General features: G+C 36.2%; 1 protein-coding gene across 4 annotated transcripts in view; it reads right to left on the reverse strand.

Moving 5' to 3' along the window:
* Nucleotides 1–24,117, reverse strand: part of RNGTT (RNA guanylyltransferase and 5'-phosphatase) — a gene marked incomplete at its 5' end in the record, with an annotated part of 242,019 nt that overhangs the window by 141,476 nt on the left and 76,426 nt on the right. For 3 of the 4 annotated variants that reach the window (XM_079716219.1, XM_079716217.1, XM_079716216.1), the window contains 2 exons: nt 9,140–9,304; nt 20,469–20,540. In XM_079716219.1, the coding sequence (XP_079572345.1) occupies nt 9,140–9,304; nt 20,469–20,540 (237 nt within the window). The remainder of the gene's footprint in view (nt 1–9,139; nt 9,305–20,468; nt 20,541–24,117) is intronic. The other variant, XM_079716218.1, reaches the window with a different exon arrangement.

Below are 24,117 nucleotides of genomic sequence, written 5' to 3' on the forward strand. Positions count from 1 at the left end.
AGACCCACCTCCACTCAATGACCAACAAGCTACAGTGCTGGACACTCTATGCAAAACAACTGACAAGATAGGAACACAACCCCATCCATTAGCAGACAGATTGCCTAAAATCATAATAAGTTCACAGACACCCCAAAACACACCACCAGACGTAGACCTGCCCACCAGAAAGACAAGATCCAGCCTCATCCACCAGAACACAGGCACCAGTCCCCTCCACCTACACAACCCACTGAACCAACCTTACCCACTGGGGGCAGACACCAAAACCAAAGGGAACTACAAGCCTGCAGCCTGAGAAAAGGAGACCCCAAACACATTAAGTTAAGCAAAATGAGAAGACAGAGAAATACACAGCAGATGAAGGAGCAAGGTAAAAACCCACCAGACCAAACAAATGAAGAGGAAATAGGCAGTCTATGTGAAAAATAATTCAGAGTAATGACAGTAAAGATGATCCAAAATCTTGGAAATAGAATGGAGAAAATACAAGAAACGTTTAATAAGGACCTAGAAGAACTAAAGAGCAAACAAACGATGACCAACACAATAAATGAAATTAAAATTTCTCTACAAGGAATCAATAGCAGAATAACTGAAGCATAAGAACGGATACGTGACTTGCAAGATAAAATAGTGGAAATAACTACTGCAAAGCAGAATAAAGAAAAAAGAGTAAAAAGAATTGAGGATAGCCTCAGAGACCTCTGGTAAAACATTAAATGCACCAACATTTGAATTATAGGGGTCCCAGAAGAAGAAGAGAAAAAGAAAGGGACTGAGAAAATATTTGAAGAGATTATACTTCAAAACTTCCCTAATATGAGAAAGGAAATAGTCCATCAAGTCCAGGAAGCACACAGAGTGCCAGAAAGGATAAATCCAAGGAGAAACATGCTAAGACACATATTAATCAAACTATCAAAAAAAGAAAAAATATTAAAAGCAGAAAGGGAAAAACAACAAATCACATACAAGGGAATCCCCATAAGGTTAACGGCTGATCTTTCAGCAGAAACTCTGCAAGCCAGAAGGGAGTGACAGGACAAATTTTAAGTGATGAGAAAGAAAAACCTACAACAAAGATCACTCTGCCCGGCAAGGATCTCATTCATATTCGACGGAGAAATTAAAACCTTTACAGAAAAGAAAAAGCTAACAGAATTCCACACCACCAAACCAGCTTTACAACAAATGCTCAAGGAACTTCTCTAGGCAGGACACATGAGACAAGGAAAAGGCCTACTATAACAAACCCAAACCATTTAAGAAACTGGTAATAGGAACACACATATCAATAACTGCCTTAAATGAAAATGGATTAAATGTTCCAACCAAAAGACACAGACTGGCTGAATGGATACATAAACAAGACCCATATATATGCTGTCTACAAGATACCCACTTCAGAGCTAGGGACACATACAGACTGAAAGTGAGGGGATGGAAAAAGATATCCCATGCAAATGGAAATCAAAAGAAAGCAGGAGTAGCAATTCTCATATCAGACATAATAGACCTTAAAATAAGGTGATTACAAGAGACAAAGAAGAACACTACATAATGATCAAGAGATCAATCAAGGAAGAAGATATAACAATTATAAATATTTATGCACCCAACATAGGAGCACCTCAATACTTAAGGCAAATGCTAACAGCCATAAAAGAGGAAATCCACAGTAACACAATCATAGTAGGGGACTTTAACACCTCGCTTTCACCAATGGACAGATCAACCAAAATGAAGATAAATAAGGAAACACAAGCTTTAAATGATACATTAGGGCTTCCCTGGTGGTGCAGTGGTTGAGAGTCCGCCTGCCGATGCAGAGAACGCGGGTTCGTGCCCCGGTCTGGGAAGATCCCACATGCCGCGGAGTGGCTGGGCCCGTAAGCCATGGCCGCTGAGCCTGCGCGTCCGGAGCCTGTGCTCCGCAACGGGAGAGGCCAAAGCAGTGAGAGGCCCACGTACCACAAAAAAAAAAAAAAAAGATACATTAAACACGATGGACGTAACTGATATTTATAGGACATTCCATCCAAAAACAACAGAGTACACTTTCTTCTCAAGTGCTCATGGAACATTCTCCAGGATAGATCATAGCTTGGGTCACAAATCAAGCCTTGGTAAATTTAAAAAAACTGAAATCATATCAAGTATCTTTTCCGACCACAACGCTATGAAACTAGGTATCAATTACAGGAAAAAATTTGTATAAACTACAAACACATGGAGGCTAAACAATACACTACTAAATAACCAAGAGATCACTGAAAAAATCAAAGAGGAAATCGAAAAATACATAGAAACAAATGACAATGAAAAGACAACACACCAAAACCTATGGGATACAGCAAAAGCAGTTCTAAGATGGAAGTTTATAGCAATATAATCCTACCTCAAGAAACAAGAAACATCTCAAATAAACAACTTAATCTTATACTTAAAGCAATTAAAGAAAGAAGAACAAAAAAAACACACAAAGTTAGCAGAAGAAAAGAAATCATAAAGATCAGATCAGAAATAAATGTAAAAGAAATTAAGGAAACAATAGCTAAGATCAATAAAACTAAAAGCTGGTTCCTTGAGAAGATAAACAAAATTGATAAACCACTAGCCAGACTCATCAAGAAAAAAAGGGAGAAGACTCAAATCAGAATTAGAAATGAAAAAGGAGAAGTAACAACTGACACTGCAGAAATACAAAGGATCATATATGCCAATAAAATGGACAACCTGGAAGAAATGGACAAATTCTTAGAAAAGCACAACCTCCCAAGACGGAACCAGGAAGAAATAGAAAATATAAACAGACCAATCACAAGCACTGAAATTGAAACTGTGATTAAAAATCTTCCAACAGGGCTTCCCTGGTGGCGCAGTGGTTGAGAGTCCGCCTGCCGATGCAGGGGACACGGGTTCGTGCCCCGGTCTGGGAAAATCCCACATGCCGCGGAGCGGCTGGGCCCGTGAGCCATGGCCGCTGAGCCTGTGCTCCGGAGCCTGTGCTCCGCAAGGGGAGAGGCCACAGCAGTGAGAGGCCCGCCTATCGCGCAAAAAAAAAAAAAAAATCTTCCAACAAAAAAAAGTCCAGGACCAGATGGCTTCATAGGTGAATTCTATCAAACATTTAAAGAAGAGCTAACACCCATCCTTCTCAAACTCCTCCAAAACATTGCAGAGGAAGGAACACTCCCAAACTCATTCTACAAGGCCACCATCACCCTGACACCAAAGCCAGACAAAGATACTGCAAAAAAGAGAAAATTACAGACCAATATCACTGATGACTATAGATGCAAAACTCCTCAACAAAATACTAGCAAACAGAATCCAACAACACATTAAAAGGATCACACACCATGATCAAGTGGGGTTTATCCCAGGAATGCAAGGTTTCTTCAACATACACAAATCAACCAATGTGATAAACCATATTAACAAATTAAAGGAGAAAAACCATATGATCATCTCAATAGATGCAGAAAAAGAATCTGACAAAATTCAACACCGATTTACGATAAAAACTCTCCAGAAAGTAGGCATAGAGGGAACCTACCTCAACATAATAAAGACCATATACGACAAACCCACAGCAAACATCATTCTCAATGGTGAAAAACTGAAAGCATGTCCTCTAAGATCAGGAACAAGACAACGATGTCCACTCTCACCACTATTATTCAACATAGTTTTGCAAGTCCTAGCCACAGCAATCAGAGAAGAAAAAGAAATAAAAGGAATCCAAATTGGAAAAGAAGAAGTAAAACTGTCACTATTTGCAGATGACATGATACTATACATAGAGAATCCGAAAGGTGCCACCAGACAACTACTAGAGCTAATCGATGAATTTGGTAAAGTAGCAGGATACAAAACGAATGCACAGAAATCTCTTGCATTCCTATACACTAATGATGAAAAATCTGAAAGAGAAATTAAGGAAACACTCCCATTTACCACTGCAACAAAAAGAATAAAATACCTAGGAATAAACCCACCTAAGGAAACAAAAGACTTCTTTGCAGAAAACTATAAGACACTGATGAAAGAAATTAAAGAGGATACAAACAGATGGAGAGATATACTATGTTTTTGGATTGGAAGAATCAACATTGTGAAAATGACTATACGACCCAAAGCAATCTACAGATTCCATGCAATCCCTATCAAACTACCAATGGCATTTTTCACAGAACTAGAACAAAAAATTTCACAATTTGTATGGAAACACAAAAGACCCTAAATAGCCAAAGCAATCTTGAGAAAGAAAAACGGACCTGGAGGAATCAGGTTCCCTGACTTCAGACTATACTACAAAGCTACAGTAATCAAGACAGTATGGTACCGGCACAAAAACAGAAATATAGATCAATGGAACAGGATAGAAAGCCCAGAGATCAACCCCCACACATATGGTCACCTTATCTTTGATAAAGGAGGCAAGAATATACAATGGAGAAAAGACAGCCTCTTCAATAAGTGGTGCTGGGAAAACTGGACAGCTACATGTAAAAGAATGAAATTAGAACACTCCCTAACACCATACACAAAAATAAACTCAAAATGGATTAAAGGCCAAAATGTAAGGCCAGACACTGTAAAACTCTTAGAGGAAAACACAGGCAGAACACTCTATGACATACATCCCAGCAAGATCCTTTTTGACCCACTTCTTAGAGAAATGGAGATAAAAACAAAAGTAAACAAATGGGACCTAATGAAACCTAAAAGTTTTTGCACGGCAAAGGAAACCATAAACAAGACCAAAAGACAACCCTCAGAATGGGAGAAAATATTTGCAAATGAAGCAACTGACAAAGGATTAATCTCCAAAATATACAGGCAGCTCATGCAGCTCAATATCAAAAAAACAAACAACCCAATCCGAAAATGGGCAGAAGATCTAAATAGACATTTCTCCAAAGAAGATATACAGATTGCCAACAAACACATGAAACACATTAGCTCAACATCACTAATCATTAGAGAAATGCAAATCAAAACTACAATGAGGTATCACCTCACACCAGTCAGAATGGCCATCATTAAAAAATCTACAAGCAATAAATTCTGGAGAGGGTGTGGAGAAAAGGGAACCCCTTGCACTGTTAGTGGGAATGTAAATTGATATGGCCACTATGGAGAACGGTATGGAGGTTCCTTAAAAAACTAAAAATAGAACTACCATATGACCCAGCAATCCCACTACTGGGCATATACCCTGAGAAAACCATAATTCAAAAAGAGTCATGTACCACAATGTTCACTGCAGCTCTATTTACAATAGCCAGGACATAGAAGCAACCTCAGTGTCCATCGACAGATGAATGGATAAAGATGTGGCACATATATACAATGGAATATTACTCAGCCATAAAAGGAAACGAAATTGAGTTATTTGTAGTGAGGTGGATGGACCTAGAGTCTCTCATACAGAGTGAAGTAAGTCAGAAAGAGAAAAACAAATACCGCATGCTAACACATATATATGGAATCTAAAAAAAAAAAAAAAAGTCATGAAGAACCTAAGGGCAAGATGGGAATAAAGACACAGACCTACTAGAGAATGGACTTGAGGATATGGAGAGGGGGAAGGGTAAGCTGGGACAAAGTGAAAGAGTGGCATGGATATATATACACTACCAAATATAAAACATACAGCTAGTGGGAAGCAGCCACATAGCACAGGGAGATCAGCTCGGTGCCTTGTGGCCACCTAGAGGGGTGGGATAGGGAGGGTGGGAGGGAGATGCAAGAAGGAGGAGATATGGGGATATATGTATATGTATATCTGATTCACTTTGCTATACAGCAGAAAGTAACACACCAATGTAAAACAATTATACTCCAATAAAGATGTTGAAGGAAAAGAAAAGGAAGGAAGGAAGGAAGGAAGGAAGGAAGGAAGGAAGGAAGGAAGGAAGGAAAAAAGAGTAAAACTATGTCAATTTACACCTAATATGACTGGATACTCAGAAAATCCAAGAGAATCAACTGAAAAATAATTATAAACACGAATCAGATGGAACAAGAGAATTCAATGAAAACACAAAGGCCTAGAATAGAGAAAACAACTTCAAAAAGAAGCACAAAGTTGGAAGATCAAGTCTGTCTGATTTCAATCTTTATTATAAACAAAAGTAGTCAAGACAGTACTACCACAAAGACAGATAAAAAAGATCTAGGGCATAGAACAGAGCATCTAGCAATAGTCCCACACATACATAACAACTTATTTTTTATAAAGATGCAAAAGAAATTCAATGAAAAAAGGACCATCTCTTCAATACTTGGTGCAGAAACAATTGGATATCCATATGCAAAACAAACAAACAAAAACCTATCAACAGGCTAAAAACAACCCAAATGACTATGGATTAATTAAGTAAATTATGGTACACTGATAAGATGGAAATCTGTGCATCTATTTAAAAAAAGATTGAAGGAGATCTCCATGTACCAAAACTGGGGCAAGGGGACACAAAACAAATTAAGTAAAAAAAAAGCAAGTACAGAAAAGGGTGTTAAGAATCACCTCTTGGGTAAGGGTGGTAAGAATATAAATAAATGTATTGCTCATGGATAAAGAAATTCTGATGGATACAATAAATGCTAATAGCAATGGTTACTCTTCTGAGATGATGATAAATATCTGCTATCTGTCTGACTTTTAAAATTTTGTTAACCACATTTAATCTATTCAAATAATTCTTTTTTAATTGGCTTTCAAACTGGAAATGCAAATAAGTTGTAATTTAAGAAACTGCTACTTCTTATTACTACTTAGGATGCTGTATTCTAACACCCATGTATGTATATTAAGTTAAAAATTAAACAACTCATTATCCCTTCACTAGTTTGACAGATCAAATTCAACAAAATGGAGAGGTTGTTTATAGAGCTATGTTAATAAACTCCTAAAATCAAAGTTATCTTCAAGTTTTTATAGACAGAAATGAAATTCTACTGTTTTCTACCCAAAAGTATGAATTTTTCAGAGTTGTAAATTTTGTTAAAAACCACATAAAAACTAGGCTTTCTCATAAAAATGATACATACTTCCCTGACAAATGCTGCATCATTCATAACACCACTATAATACAATTCCCAGTAGCAAAGATAAAAATAATAAGCAACTCTAGAGCAATAACCTGTCAATCGTAGCTACTATTCTATAACTGGTGTTACTACAGTCTTACCCTTTAGACCAACTCTGCTGCAAAATGTGCTTTCCCTCTGTATTCTACAACTTTACACTTTGGTAAGAGAAACTGAGGACAAAAAATAACAGTAAAAACTGAAAAGGAGGGAAGAGGAGACATATGTAAAATTCCAAATAATAGAACTACTTGAAAAAAAAGAATTTCCTATGATGATTTCAAAGGGTGGTTATATAAGCTAAGTAGAAAGGAAAAAAATTAGAGCATCGTTTTTTCTAGTGAAAAACTACATGAAAAGTTGGTCAACATAAATATATACTTCAGATCCCTAAAGAACAATTTTCTCGGCATTTCTAAGCAGCAATGATTCTAACTAATAAAACTACACTGAGACACATTTTCTTAAATGCTGAACTTTTAATTATGGCAGCACAAGGTGTCAAAATACTTTTTTTAAAAAAACGAACGCAAACGGAAACAATTTGGCTTCTGACCAACTTTTACACTGACTTAAAAATTTAGAAAGGTGTGGCCCATGTTAAGTGTTAACATTATCCCTACCCTACCGATTGGGGAGGGCACAGAAGTGTATGGCTCTTTTAGGCACTCCTATAATATTCCTGCTGCCAAAACAGACACAAAAGGCGAGCAGTGAACTGTGGGAAGGCCATGGCACCAGAAGTCAACCAACAGTCCCATGCCAAGCAGGCATTATGCAAAATAAGTGAAAGTAGAATGATAACTTTGTATTTGTTGAGAAGAAAAGATAGGCATTCAACAGAGCTGAGATTACTGCTAATATTACATCCAAGGGCTAATACCAAATTGGGTGGACTTGAGTAGAAGTAGTTAATATACAACAAAAACTTACATCATCTAACATGTGAGATTATATTAGAAAAAAGTTTAAAACGTTTAATTGCTTACATTGCTATTATTTCCTATATTATTCTATCATAACCACCCTTCCTCCAAAACATAATAACTCCATGGTACATCTTTACTGTCAAATAATATGCGGCAGTTATAAATCTCTTTGCATGACATGGAAATATTTCCAAGTTGTATTGTTAAGTGAAATAAGTCTCGGGTTTTCAGTGTCAAAACAACAAAAGTAAATAACAAAAGAAAACTTCCACATGTATGTATATATATATGTAAATTAATTTTTAAAATAAGACTACGTAGTAAACACTGTTGACCTTCAGAAGGCTTCACAGGTGATTTTCACTCTATATAATTCTATCCTGTTTACAGCTTTTTAAAAAACATAATATGAACCAATAGCCATGAATCACAAACTATTATAAGAAACAAGGGGGACTTGCCTGGTGGTCCAGGGGTTAAGACTCCGTGCTCCCAACACAGGGGGCCCGGGTTCAATCCCTGGTCAGGGAACTAGATCCCACATGCCCCAACTAAGAGCCCACAAGCCACAAGTAAAGATCTCGAACACCACAACGAAGACCCTGCACGCAGCAACAAAGATCCCGCATTCCACAACTAAGACCCAGTGCAGTCAAATAAATAAATATTTTTTAAAAAAGAAAAAAAGAAAAGAAAACAAGGAAGTAACCTAACTTAAGTTTCTGTCACTAAGAATCTTACTAAAATAAAATAGGTAAACAACAAGGACCTACAGTATAGCACAGGGCACTATATTCAATACCATGTAATAAGCTATATTGGAAAAGAATCTGAAAAAGAAAAAAATATATATATATATATGAACTACTTTGCTGTACACCAGAAACTAACACAACATTGTAAATCAACTATACTTCAATTTAAAAAAAAAAAAAGGATCTTGCTAAAGAGCAGACTTGGGAATTATATATGTTTGTCAATATAGTGCTATATTCAATTCAAGTAATTTCTGGAAAAATCAAGACAAGTGGGTCTCAAAATGTCATTCATATTCCTTTTCCAAGCTGAATTTTGTTACACTACAAGTGTTAATTAGAAAACTTTACCTTTCTTGAAGCATGGATGTCAAAAAATGGCTTATTTCTGACACTAAATGGTTCCTGTGTTTTGTCAATGAGCCCCGTCTTCATTTTTTCATGTCGAGGATTTATTATTTCTCGTTCTATACACTGCAGACGAATATTAAAATCACAATCTCCAACCGGCTGTGCCTGAATTAAACAAGACAATTATTTAAATTTCAACACTAAAAACTATTTTACCAGCATAATTATCAGGCTGACATACTATACATAGCAGTCTATATAAACAGCATCCTTTGGAGTTGCGCAGTGCATAGCCTGAACAACCATAAGTGCCAGCCCTGATGATTAATTTGACTAATGACAGAAGCATACCTAAACATGCAAATGCACACACATACAGTTACTTATTTTAATTATAAATATATAAAAGAGTATGGGAAAATGGTATAAATCTTCTCAAATATAAATTGATCCAAAGTTTTCACATCTGAATTAAAGTATTAATATACTCACTAATCATTTTTATTGTTTACATGAATTAGTAAAATCTGTGTAAAAAGTAAAATCCACATAGTCAGGAAAGTACAAGCAAACAACACACCAAAATAAGCAAAAAAGTCACCTATAATGTTTTTTGTTGTTTAAAGTGCTAACACTTTGCAGCTTTCAAGAAGTAGAAGATATTTTATTAAACAAATACATTCTCAACTCTGAAAACTAATACAGAAAAGGTTTATATGATATATTCAAAAACAAAAGTTTTATTCTTCCCCCATATGTATATATACAGTATATATATTATGGTATATATATATGGTTTGAACCATGGACTAAAAAGCACATGTACACTTTTGTATGAGCTGAGGGTAGGGGCTTGTCCTCTCCTAATGGTATATACAAATTCAGCTATAACATATCACCTGGGTGACAGTAGTGGTGCGGATTAGCAGCATCACCTCAATGGTATATCAAGTACCCTTTTCTTTATTCTGCAACTGGACACACTTCCATGCATTTTTCCCATCTTTTCTGCCTTCTTCCTCTTCTCTAATCTATATCACTCAACCTAACATTTTACCCAACCTACTGTTTACAAAGGGGTGGCAACACTTGCTTAATCTGTGAACATTAAATACACCTCAAGGATGACTTTTTCTCAACTTTGGAAGGATGACAATTTTGATACTCAGCAAAGAATATGGAGCAAGACAAGTAAGCAAGAGCTAGGTATAAGGGAGAATATGTTCCCTTTACATAAAGGCATACAACTGTTTGTAAAGGGTATTTACTGAAGAAATGCTAGTTAGTAAATAACCACACAGTCCATGTGCAAACTTTTCCATGTCACCTATGTCATCAACAAGGTTGAAAAACCTAAAATGTCAGGCTTATTTATTAGATGAGTTGAGACCCCTATAAAATTAAAGTGAAACAAGCAAGCCCTCTTTTTAAGAAATAAAATTAAAAGTCTAAAAATTGTTTAAAAAAATTGTAAGTAGTCTAAATTCCCTCCTAGATACTCTTCACTTTAAAATTCACCAAAACAACTAGAATAGATTGAAATCAAGTTCACCTTCAAATCTCTGTTGCCTATCATAAAGGAAGCTCCTGATAGATTAGGTGTTGAATCGTTGAGAATAGACTACAGGAAGCGCTCAAAAACTATGGACTAACTGGCCTCCCTGTTTTGAGTTCTTTCTCACTTAAAAACACTATCCACGATGCCAGTGGAGTTATCCTTCAAAGCAATAAAAATATGATCATATCATTACCATAACCAAAACCCTTCAGTAGTGTCCTATTATATACAGAACAAAGAACTAAGCTAAAATGTCTTATTCAAGTAATCTGGTCTCCTACCCACTAATCCATTCTCATTTCCTGCTATGTCTCACATCTCACCATCCATCAAGTACACTAAAAACCATCTAATGCTCCTGACTTCTAAGGCTCACTCCTTCAAAATTAATCTGTATCACTTTCTCTGTCTACAACTCCACACTTCAAATAACTCAAGTATACCCAGGGTAAGCTGGAATATTCTCACCTCTCTGGTACCTCTCATATATTTGTATATCTCCCATATACCTTTGACATTATACTTATGATACCATTATAATAATCCTTTACATTTACATCCCCATTCATAAGACCACTGGTCTGCAAACTTCTTTTTTGTTTGTTTCTTTTGACTGAACAGCATGCAGGATCTTAGTTCGCTGACCGGAGATCAAACTCATGCCCCCTGTAGTGGAAGCGTGGAGTCCTAACCACTGGACCGCCAGGGAGGTCCCTGCAAATTTCTTTTGATTTTGTATCCAATCTAAACACATATCCGAACAATTGTGTATAATACATACATATTAATTTTTAATAAATTGCATACATGCACAACTGTATAATATGTTATAAAATGGACAAAAATAGAATAATAGATTAAGAATGAAAAGGAGTTCTCCAATTTTCTTTCCAAATCCCAATGAACTGTTGTAGAAGTAGCCTCCTTTGGAGGTCAGGGCACCAAATTATAAACTCCCTGGAAGGCAAGAAATTATGTCCTATTCTTCTGGGCATACTCATTACCTAGACTAATACTTGACATATAAAAAATTATCAATGAAATACTTGCTGTACAAAATAATAAACTAAGGAACTGAAAAGTTTCAAACAATTATTTCAAAAAACTTTTTTCTAAGGGTGACCTTGATTTCATGATTCAAAATAAACAAAAAGGTTAACCATCAATGAAAGTTCCACAGTATATTAAAGAATTAAATATATGACACTTTCAATTATAAATATATCCTATTATCAGAAATGTGAAAAACTGTGACTTAAAAAACCAATGAAATAGTCACTCCCTCTTGCAAGAGCACCGGAATCGCAACTAACTGCTGAACAATCATCAACAGGAAGAAACTGGAACTCATCAAACAAGATACCCCACATGTAAAGACAAAGGAGAAGCCACAATGAGATGGTAGGAGGGGCACAATCAGAATAAAATCAAATCCCATAACTGCTGGGTGGGTGATTCACAAACTGGAGAACACTTATACCACAGAAGTCCACCCACTGGAGTGAAGGTTCTGAGCTCCACATCAGGCTTCCCAACCTGGGGGTCTGGCAACGGGAGGAGGAATTCCTAGAGAATCAGACTTTGAAGCCTACTGGGAATAGATTGCAGGATTTCGACAGGACTGGGGTAAACAGAGACTCCACGCTTGGAGAGCACACACAAAGCAGTGTGCACATCAGGACCCAGGGGAAGGAGCAGTGACCCCATAAGAGACTGAACCAGACCTAGCTGCTAGTGTTGGAGGGTGTCCTGCAGAAGTGGGGGGTGGCTGTGACTCACTGTGGGGACAAGGACACTGGCAGTAGAAGTTCTGGGAAGTACTCCTTGGCATGAGCCCTCCCAGAGTCCGCCATTAGTCTCACCAAAGAGCTGGGTAGGCTCCAGTGTTGGGTCACCTCACGCAAAACAAGCAACATGGAGGGAACCCAGCCCCACCCATCAGCAGACAAGTGGATTAAAGTTTTACGGAGCTCTGCCCACCAGAGCAACACCCAGCTCTACCCACCACCAGTCCCTCCCAACAGGAAACTTGCTCAAGCCTCTTAGATAGCCTCTTCCACCAGAGGGCAGACAGCAGAAGCAAGAAGAACTATAATCCTGCAGCGTGGAACAAAAAGCACATTCATAGAAAGACAGACAAGATGAAAAGGCAGAGATCTATGTACCAGAAAAAGGAACAAGAGAAAACCCCAGAAAAACAACCAAACAAAGTGGAGATAGGCAACCTTTCATAAAAAGATTTCAGAATAATTATAAGGAAGATGATCCAGGACCTTGGAAAAAGCATGGAGGGAAAGATCGAGAAGATGCAAGAAATGTTTAACAAAGACCTAGAAGAATTAGAGAACAAACACCTAGAAGAATTAAAGAACAAACAAACAGAGATGAAAAAAACAATAACTGAAATGAAAAATACACTAGAAGGAATCAATAGCAGAATAACTGAGGCAGAAGAATGGATAAGTGACCTGGAAGACAGAATGGTGGAATTCACTGCCACAGAACAGAATAAAGAATGAAAAGAAATGAAGACAGCCTAAGAGACCTCTGGGACAACATTAAACACAACAACATTCGCATTATAAGGGTCCCAGAGGAGAAGAGAGAGAGAAAGGACCCGAGAAAATATTTGAAGACATTATAGTCGAAAACTTAAATAACATGGGAAAGGAAATAGCCACCCAAGTCCAGGAAAACCAGAGAGTCCCAGGCAGGATAAACCCAAGGAGAAACATGCCAAAACACATAGTAATCAAATTGGCAAAAAATAAAGACAAAGAAAAATTACTGAAAGCAGCATGGGAAAAACAACAAATAACATACAAAGGAACTCCCATAAGGTTAACAGCTGATTTCTCAGCAGAAACACTACAACCAAGAAGGGAGTGGCATGATATATTTAAAGTGATGAAAGGGAAGAACCTACAACCAAGATTACTCTACCCAGCAAGGATCTCATTCAGATTCACTGGAGAAATCAAAAGCTTTACAGACAAGCAAAAGCTAAGAGAATTCAGCACCACCAAACCAGCTCTACAACAAATGCTAAAGGAACTTCTCCAACTGGGAAAAACAAGAGAGGAAAAGGACCTACAAAAACAAACCCAAAACAATTAAGAAAATGGTCATAGGAACATACGTATCGATAACTACCTTAAACGTGAATGGATTAAATGCTCCAACCAAAAGACACAAGCTCGCTGAATGGAAACAAAAACAAGACCATATATATGCTGTCTACAAGAGAACCACTTCAGACCTAGGGACACATACAGACTGAAAGTGAGGGGATGGAAAAAGATATTCCATGCAAATGGAAATCAAAAGAAAGCTGGAGTAGCAATACTCATTATCAGATAAAATAGACTTTAAAATAAAGATGATTACAAGAGACAAGCAAGGACACTACATAATGGTCAAGGGATCAATCCAAGAAGAAGATATAACAATTGTAAATATATATGCCCCAACACAGGAGCACCTCAATACATAAGGCAACTGCTAACAGCTATAAAAGAGGAAATTGACAGTAACACAATAATAGTGGGGGACTTTAACACTTCACTTACACCAATGGAAAGATCATCCAAACAGAAAATTAATAAGTAAACACAAGCTTTAAATGACACAAAAGACCAGATACATTTAATTGATATTTATAGGACCTTCCATCCAAAAACAGCAGATTACACTTTCTTCTCAGGTGCACACGGAACATTCTCCAGGATAGATCACATCTTGAGTCACAAATGAAGCCTCAGTAAATTTAAGAAAACTGAAATCATATGAAGCATCTTTTCTGACCACAACGCTATGAGATTAGAAATCAATTACAGGGAAAAAACATTAAAAAAATACAAACACATGGAGGCTAAAGAATACGTTACTAAATAACCAAGAAATGATTGAAGAAATTAAAGAGGAAATCAAAAAACACCTAGAGAAACATGACAACGAAAACACAACGATCCAAAACCTATAGGATGCAGCAAAAGCAGTTCTAAGAGGGAAGTTTATAGAAATACAAGCCTACCTCAAGAAACAAGAAAAATCTCAAATAAACAATCTAACCTTACACCTAAAGGAACTAGAGAAAGAAGAACATACAAAACCCAAAGTTAGTAGAAGGAAAGAAATCATAAAGATCAGAGCAGAAATAAATGAAATAGATACAAAGAAAACAGTAGCAAAGATCAATAAAACTAAAAGCTGGTTCTTTGAGAAGATAAACAAAACTGATAAACAATTCCCCAGACTCATCAAGAAAAAGAGGGAGAGACTCAAATCAATAAAATTAGAAATGAAAAAGGAGAAGTTGCTACAGACACCACAGAAATACAAAGCATCCTAAGAGACTATTATAAGCAACTCTATAACAATAAAATGCACAACCTGGAAGAAATGGACAAATTCTTAGAAAGGTATAACCTTCCAAGACTGAACCAGGAAGAAACAGAAAATATGAACAGACCAATCACAAGTAATGAAATTGAACCTGTGATTAAAAACCTTCCAACAGGGCTTCCCTGGTGGCCCAGTGGTTGAGAGTCTGCCTGCCGATGCAAGGGACACAGGTTCGTGCCCCGGTCTGGGAAGATCCCACATCCCGCGGAGCGGCTGGGCCCGTGAGCCATGGCCGTTGAGCCTGCGCGTCCGGAGCCTGTGCTCCGCAACGGGAGAGGCCACAACAGTGAGAGGCTCACATACCGCAAAAAAAAAAAAAAAAAAAAAAAAAACCTTCCAACAAACAAAAGTCCAGGACCAGATGGCTTCACAGGTGAATTCTATCAAACATTTAGAGAAGAGCTAACACCTATCTTTCTCAAACTCCACCAAAATATATCAGAGGGAGGAACACTCCCAAACTCATTCTATGAGGCCACCATCACCCTGATACCAAAACCAGCCAAAGATACTACAAAAAAAGAAAATTACAGACCAATATCACTGATGAATATAGATGCAAAATCCTCAACAAAATACTAGCAAACAGAATCCAACAACACATTAAAAGGATCATACATCATGATCAAGTGGGATTTATCCCAGGAATGCAAGGATTCTTCAATATATGCAAATCAATCAATGTGATTCACCACATTAACAAATTGAAGAAGAAAAACCATATGATCATCTCAATAGATGCAGAAAAAGCTTTTGACAAAATTCAACACCCATTTATGATAAAAATTCTCCAGAAAGTGAGCATAGAGGGAACCTACCTCAACATAATAAAGGCCATATATGACAAACCCACAGCAAACATCATTCTCAATGGTGAAAAACTGAAAGCATGTCCTCTAAGATCAGGAACAAGACAACAATGTCCACTCTCGCCATTATTATTCAACATAGTTTTGAAAGTCTTAGGCACGGCAATCAGAGAAGAAAAAGAAATAAAAGGAATCCAAATTGGAAAAGAAGTAAAACTGTCACTGTTTGCAGATGACATGATACTATACATAGAGAATCCTAAAGGTGCCACCAGAAAACTACTAGAGCTAATCAATGAATTTGGTAAAAAAAGTAGCAGGATACAAAATGAATGCACAGAAATCTCTTGCATTCCTATACACTAATGATGAAAAATCTGAAAGAGAAATTAAGGAAACACTCCCATTTACCACTGCAACAAAAAGAATCAAATACCTAGGAATAAACCTACCTAGGGAGACAAAAGACCTGTATGCAGAAAACTATAAGACACTGATGAAAGAAATTAAAGATGATACAAACAGATGGAGAGATATACCATGTTCTTGGATTGGAAGAATCAGTATTGTGAAAATGACTATACTACCCAAAGCAATCTACAGATTCAATGCAATCCCTACTAAATTACCAATGGCATTTTCTACAGAACTAGAACAAACAATTTCACAATTTGTATGAAGACACAAGGACCCCGAATAGCCAAAGCAGTCTTGAGGGAAAAAAACGGAGCTGGAGGGATCAGACTCCCTGAGTTCAGACTATACTACAAAGCTACAGTAATCAAGACAGTATGGTACCGGCACAAAAACAGAAATATAGATCAATGGAACAGGATAGAAAGCCCAGAGATAAACCCATGCACCTATGGTCAGCTAATCTATGACAAAGGAGGCAAGGATATACATTGGAGAAAAGACAGTCTCTTCAATAAGTGGTGCTGGGAAAACTGGACAGCTACGCATAAAAGAATGAAATAAGGACACTCCCTAACACCATACACAAAAATAAACTCAAAATGGATTAGAGACCTAAATGTAAGACTGGACACTATAAAACTCTTAGAGGAAAACACAGGCAGAACACTCTTTGACATAAATCACAGCAAGATTTTTTTTGATCCACCTTCTAGAGTAATGGAAATAAAAACAAAAATAAACAAATGGGACCTAATGAAACTTAAAAGCTTTTGCAAAGCAAAGGAAACTACAAACAAGATGAAAAGACAACCATCAGAATGGGAGAAAATATTTGCAAATGAATCAATGGACAAAGGATTAATCTCCAAAATATATAAACAACTTATGAAATTCAGTATCAAAAAAAACAAACAACCCAATCCAAAATTGGGCAGAAGACCTAAACTGACATTTCTCCAAAGAAGACATATAGATGGCCAAGAAGCACATGAAAAGCTGCTCAACATCACTAATTATTAGAGAAATGCAAATCAAAACTACAATGAGGTATCACCTCACACCAGTTAGAATGGGCATCATCAGAAAATCTACAAACAACAAATGCTGGAGAGGGTGTGGAGAAAAGGGAACCTTCTTGCACTGTTGGTGGGAGTGTAAATTGATACAGCCACTATGGAGAACAGTATGGAGGCTCCTTAAAAAATTAAAAATAGAATTGCCATATGACCCAGCAATCCCACTACTGGGCATATACCCAGAGAAAACCATAATTCAAAAAGATACATACACCCCAATGTTCATTGCAGCACTATTTACAATAGTCAGGTCATGGAAGCAATCTAAATGCCCATCGACAGACGAATGGATAAAGAAGATGTGGTACATATATACAATGGAATATTACTCAGCCATAAAAAGGAACGAAACTGGGTCATTTGTAGAGACATGGATGGATCTAGAGACTGTCATACAGAGTGAAGCAAGTCAGAAAGAGAAAAACAAATATGTATATTAACGCATATATGTGGAACCTAGAAAAATGGTACAGATGAACTGGTGTGCAGGGTAGAAATGGAGACACAGATGTAGAGAACAAACGTATGGACACCAAGGGGGGAAAGTGGCGGGGGTGGGGGTGTGATGAATTGGGAGATTGGGATTGACATGTATCCACTAATATGTATAAAATGGATGACTAATAAGAACCTGCTGTACAAAAAACTAAAATAAAATTCAAAAATGCAAAAAAAATTAAAAATTTAAAAATCAGTGAAATAAAGCTAAAGGTACTCAATGAATCCTTACTGAATGAATGATTATAGACCAAGAGATGAAAAGCATGAATTAATCATTTTTACAGGAAAATATGGTTGAATCTCCTAAACAAGACACAAAAGCACAAACTTTGAGATATTGTGAGCTGGATTTCATTAAAATTAAAACTTCTGTTAATCAATAGATATTAATATGGAAAACATATTGTTTGCCACATATATAACTAAGAAAGGATTAGAATCCAGAAAAGATAGCTATTAGAAGATTATTCAAACTTGCAATTAAATCACAGAAGAAAAATCCAAACAAGTAAAAATAAACATGAAATATGCTTAACTTCATTAGTAACCAGGAAAGCAAATTAAAACTATCCAATTGGCAAAGATCTTAAAGTCTGATAATATCAACTGTGGTAAAGTGGTACAACTACTTCTGAGGGGAATTTAGCAACACAACAAAAAAGCTGAAGTCGCCAGTTTAATCAGAATCTCCATGATGTAGGGATGAGGGACTGGCTTTTTAAAACGCTTCCTAGGTGATTGTATCCAAAGAATGAGAACTATCCTAGAGAAACCTGCACATACACACACAATGAAAAGTATATAAAACTGTTCCATGCAATAGTAGTATAACAGCAAAATATGGAAACCCAAATGTCCATCAAATGGAAAAAAGATAAATTCTGTATATTTATACAATGTAATAAAATACTAATTAAAGTGAGTGAACTAAACCTGTATGTATTAACACAAATAAATCTCAACAAAATAAGGTGAACCAAATGTTGGGTACCATAGTACAGTAGTACAATGACATTTATATAACACTAGAAACACTGCAAAAGAATACACCACATATATCTTACAGATCTACACATAGGTAGTAAAGGTATTAAAAACATTCATGGGAATAATAAACATCAAATTCAGGGTAGAAGCTGCTTCTGGATAAGATGGTCAAGAATGGAATGAGAAAGGTGTGCACAAGAAACTCCTACTAAATCTGTAATGATTTATTCCTTACTGAAAAGAAAGTGGAGTAAAAATGACAATGTTACACTTCAACAAATCTGGAGGTCAGTACATGAGTATGCCTTACATTATTCTCTATGTATTTGTGCATGCTGAAATTTTTCGTATTTTTTTAAAGAATTAGAAGGCTGTTGTCTCAGGCAAAGCTCCCAGACTAAGAAGTGAACCCGCACTGAACAATATTAAAGTGGAGTTCATTATCAAGAGGCAAAGGAGACAAGTGCACTCCCATTCACAGAGAAACAAGGCCAACCCCATCCTTTGCATCATGTTAAGGGCCAATGAACATTATTCCAATATCTGTAATGAGAATAAATCAATTCTGGAACACCTTACTTTTGAGGAATATAGTGGTCACAGACAGAACAAAAATAAAACTTGATTTCTGACTGAGTTTCTTAAATTTGAAACTCTGAAATATAGAAATTCAACAAAAAAATGAGATACATACATTGAACATTTCCAGGAAAAAATAATCTGGATAAATGCAATCCTGAATCTTACTACTGCAATTTAAAATGTATACCCCTAAAAAAGAACTTTTTAAAAGCCTTGTTATAAATCTTCAAAACCTTATAACTTAACACTTTTAATTCCAGAAGTCTTAATTGCTTTCAGTCTGGTTTGAATACTAAGTGATTATGCAATTTGAATAACACGTCTAGAGGAATGATTACACCTTTTCATGGATATACACTACTGAAAGAACTTCTTGCATTTACAGAAGTCATCTTGTACTGCCTAAATAATTCAGTCATTCATACTATAACTAAAGATTAACAGGAAAACAGATTCTTGATGAGTCTAACGTTGTAGGAAATGGGTAGAGAATATAATTCCTATTTTTTTAATCTATTTACAACAGGCAATTTTATATTTTGTTTTCAAGTTTCCTGCATGTACTCATGAATAACATATTTGTGCCTCCATGTTACACAGTCAACAATCATAGTCAGTTTCTGTTTGTTTTTTGTTTGTTTTTTTTTAAGTGACAGACTAATAAAATTTGGAGACTTTTTAATCGAGTACAGGATAACTAAAATTGAGAATTTTCCATTTTACAAAATGCTGTCTTATTTTATCACAATTAAACTTTTTTCCTTACTCACTTGAAGTTCCTAAAGAATCCAAAGACAAAGAAATGTGCTAAATATTAGGCAATTAAGGGAAAGAAAAGGATACATAAAAGTATTAATAAAGTATCAAATGGGTAATTTGAATGAGTCATCATTCTGCTTTCCTACTATCTCTAAGGCAGTAGCACTTTTTATTTGTTAAAAACTAATTATTATCTCAGTGACATTTTTATTTTATAAATTATAAAAGGTACTTACATTGAATTTAATTATGTCATATATCAAGTATCTAGGAACAGCCTGTCCATTTACTCTGTCAATAATCATTTCCTTTAAAGAGAAAAGAAGGTAAGTTTATTCATACTTTAAGAGCAATTTCTTTAGTTTGATTAAAATATAACATTCACACAGAAAGTACATAAATCATAAATATACAACTTGATGAAATTTCAAAGTGAACACACTTCTACATGGATCAAATCAGTAGACTGTCAGCACCACAAAAAAACCCACCATGAATTTATTCTGTATTGCAATAAAATCATATGACAATATCGCCTCATTTTTTATATTTGAATTTCTATTCTACATTTTATGCTTGAATTACTAAGCAACTATTAGGATAAAGAAACTACAAATTTTAAATTCTAAATATCAGCAACATTTAAAAAATTAATTTTGCTAAATCATTATTGCTTTAAATTCTGTTGTATGCCAATTGCTTTAATCATAAAATCTATAGGTATAAATGGTACCCTTATTATAGATAAAATCTCCATGTGACCCACACAGTCTTTCTTGGTTCCGTATCCCTCTACTATGATCAAAGGGAACGGGGCAAGAGAATATGATATCACATATCACAGCCATTAAGTGAAACGAACTTAAAATCTGCACTCTGACAGAAAAAAGATAAAGGACACTAAAGGATGATTACAGGCATATAATGTAGGATATTTTTAATTTTTTTTTCTGCCATGTCATGCAGCTTGCAGGATCTTAATAATTCCCTAAAATATTAATTCTTAATAATAAGTTTTAACCTAAAATTATTATTCTTTCCTCATATTCTTCCTTGGAAACTAAGCAGTCTTTTTATCATCTAATTTCATGACAGAATATCCACACACAACCATCTAAAATTACAAAGAACACACTGATCGAGGACAAATATATTTTCTAGTTTTAAGCAACTATCACCAATTGATTTCTTTCTCAAATATGTATCAGTTAAGCTACAGACATTTATTTATGGTTATCATCTTGAACCCAACAACTGACATAAATCATTTTCATTACTTTAAATTTGTTTACTAAAATATTTTTAAGTACTTGTATCTGAGAATTTTATGAGCCAACAAGGTAGTACCAATAACAGGTTTCAATTAATCTTTTCAAAAATGTGTGGATGGAAATTAAGTGGACTTCCAGGTTCAGAGAGCAGACATCACAGAATTTCCCTCCCAAGTTACCTGATGAAATGAGTAAATACATATCTTCTTCAAACATTAAAAATAACAAAAAAGAAAGTTTATTATCAGCAAACTAAACAAGTAAAAAGGAATAAACAAACCAGTAAGCTTTAAAAACTGATAGCCATGGAAACTACCAAAATTCTGGTAAAACAAAGAGTTCACCTCCAAGCCCACTAAACCCCCAAAAGCCCTACTTGTAAAATGACAAATCATTGATAACTGTCACTATTACATTAAAATATAGAGAAGGAAACTCAGTGGTTATTCTTGTCTTCTTTTTTCCCTCTTCAGATTAAAGAGTAATTAAAATAGCAGAACACTCCTCCTGCCTGAAATAAAGGCTATGGGACTGCGTGCTGAATTGGAGAAACAATCTGAGCATTACTGGAATAAAATATGGCTCCCAACTAGCTGAAGAAAACATTCACCCACAGTTTTTAAAAGAGAAGAGAACCCAGGGATTCTAACAAAGACCTAGGCTGTGTGGTGGACAAAATATATGAAGAAATGATCTTCAAGGCACTAGACATCCAGCAACAAAGTACAGTAACTCCTAGGAAACAGTAAATAACTATATGAGCCCTACAACTGTCCCAGCTTATTGGTCGAGGAGAGTTTCCAGGCTTCAATGCAGGCAGGGGGAGCCCAGAAGAGCCCAGCAGTCTCTCCCTGAATTGAGAAAATAGACCAGGTTGTCTAGGGAGACCAATGAGGCTAGAGTTTTCACAGCAGAGGATAGGGTGGGAGAGGGACGTCTGCAGATAGACCCCCATGAATATTTAGCAAAGCATGCATGTGAGGTAACTACTCAAGGTCAGGCAAAGAAGCACCCAAAAATCTTAGAGAGAACCATACATGTCACTCAACAAGGTTGGGAATAACGCCTGTTCCCACCAGCCAGATTAGAAAGTCTCATAACTCACAGGGCATTGAGTACTCAGAAGGATCTTGTCTCAGTACTGGAGGATAATTATCCCTAAAGACTCCTCACCTAACAAATCTTAAAAACAAGACTCAAAAGGTACAAACTGGTCCCAAGTAAATTAACTGCATCTCAGAACAAAGCTCAAGAATATTTATAGGAATACAAAAATATTGAGCCCCCAACAAGGTAAAATTCAAAACGTCTGGCAGCCAATCAAAAACTATCAGGTATGCAAAGAGACAAAAATATACAACTCATAAAGAGGAGAAAAAAAATCCATCAAAATAGGCCTAAAACTGTGAGAGATGTTAGAGCTAGCAGGCAAGAATATTCTAACAGTGTTCCATATATTCAAAAAGGTAAGCAGAGACACAGAAGACTTAAAAAAGACTCAAATTCAATTTCCAAAGGTGAAAACTACAATGTCTGAGGTGAAAAATACTGTGGTTGGGATGAACAGTAGTTTAGATGCTGGAGAAGGAGAGATTCATGAACGTGAAGACAAATCAATACAAACTATCCAAAATGAAACACAGAAAAGTTTGTTGGTGTTGTCTTAATGAAAGAACATTATTAATTAAATCTTCAACAGGTGGAAGGGTAGAAATGCACAAAAACGTTCTACTTTTGATGAAAACTGTAAACCCACAGAAAAAAGATGCCGAATCCTTTATTATGGGCTCTACCAAAAAAAAAAACAAAATCTGCATGTTTGACTTTCCTATCCTCTGTACTCCATATTCCATTGCCTTTATTTGAAGTTCCCAGGCATCCACTCTTCTGCCTACCCATTTAATATTTCCTGAGCCCAAACTATACTCTATGCTCTAAGTGCTGGAGACGTTAAGCACCCAGTCCCTAGCTTCAAGGGGCTCAGAGTAATAGAAAGAGAGGAAAATATATAAGTAGCTAGGTCGAAGGTAGAAGGAAGAGCTACAGTTTTAATGATAGATGGCCATACAGATAGAATGACCATGTAGCTACCCGTCTAAACCAGGATACTTTTGAGAGTGAAAGAGATGGCTATTAATAACTATACTCAGACAACAAGTATACACCTTTACTATTCCAGTCAATAAGGGCACACTGTATAAACATAAGGAGACGGAGTAGTTATTTCTAGTTGAAGAGTAAGACAAAGGTTTGATAATAAGGTGAGAAACCCATTAGCTGAACCCTGAAAGATGTGGTGGATATCTTCTAGCAGGATGGTGAACAGGCCAAAGGGTATTTAAAAGGCATGGAAAAGGTGGTAAACTATCCAAAGCTCAGTAATAGGTGGGACTTATGCTTTCAAGGGCTCACAGTCAAAGATGATGCTAAATGCTTAGGCACGGCCCAGATATAAGGAGTATTACATTGCGTACTTTGGCTTTCATGCTTTAAGCAATGGAGAACCACTGAAGGGGTGTTTTGGGGGTTTTTTAATATAAATTTGTTTTATTTATTTATTTTTGGCTGCGTTGGGTCTTCATTGCTGCGCATGGGCTTTCTCTAGCTGCAGTGA

This window comes from Hyperoodon ampullatus, assembly GCF_949752795.1.
Source record: "Hyperoodon ampullatus genome assembly, chromosome: 12".
NCBI lineage: Eukaryota > Metazoa > Chordata > Mammalia > Artiodactyla > Ziphiidae > Hyperoodon > Hyperoodon ampullatus.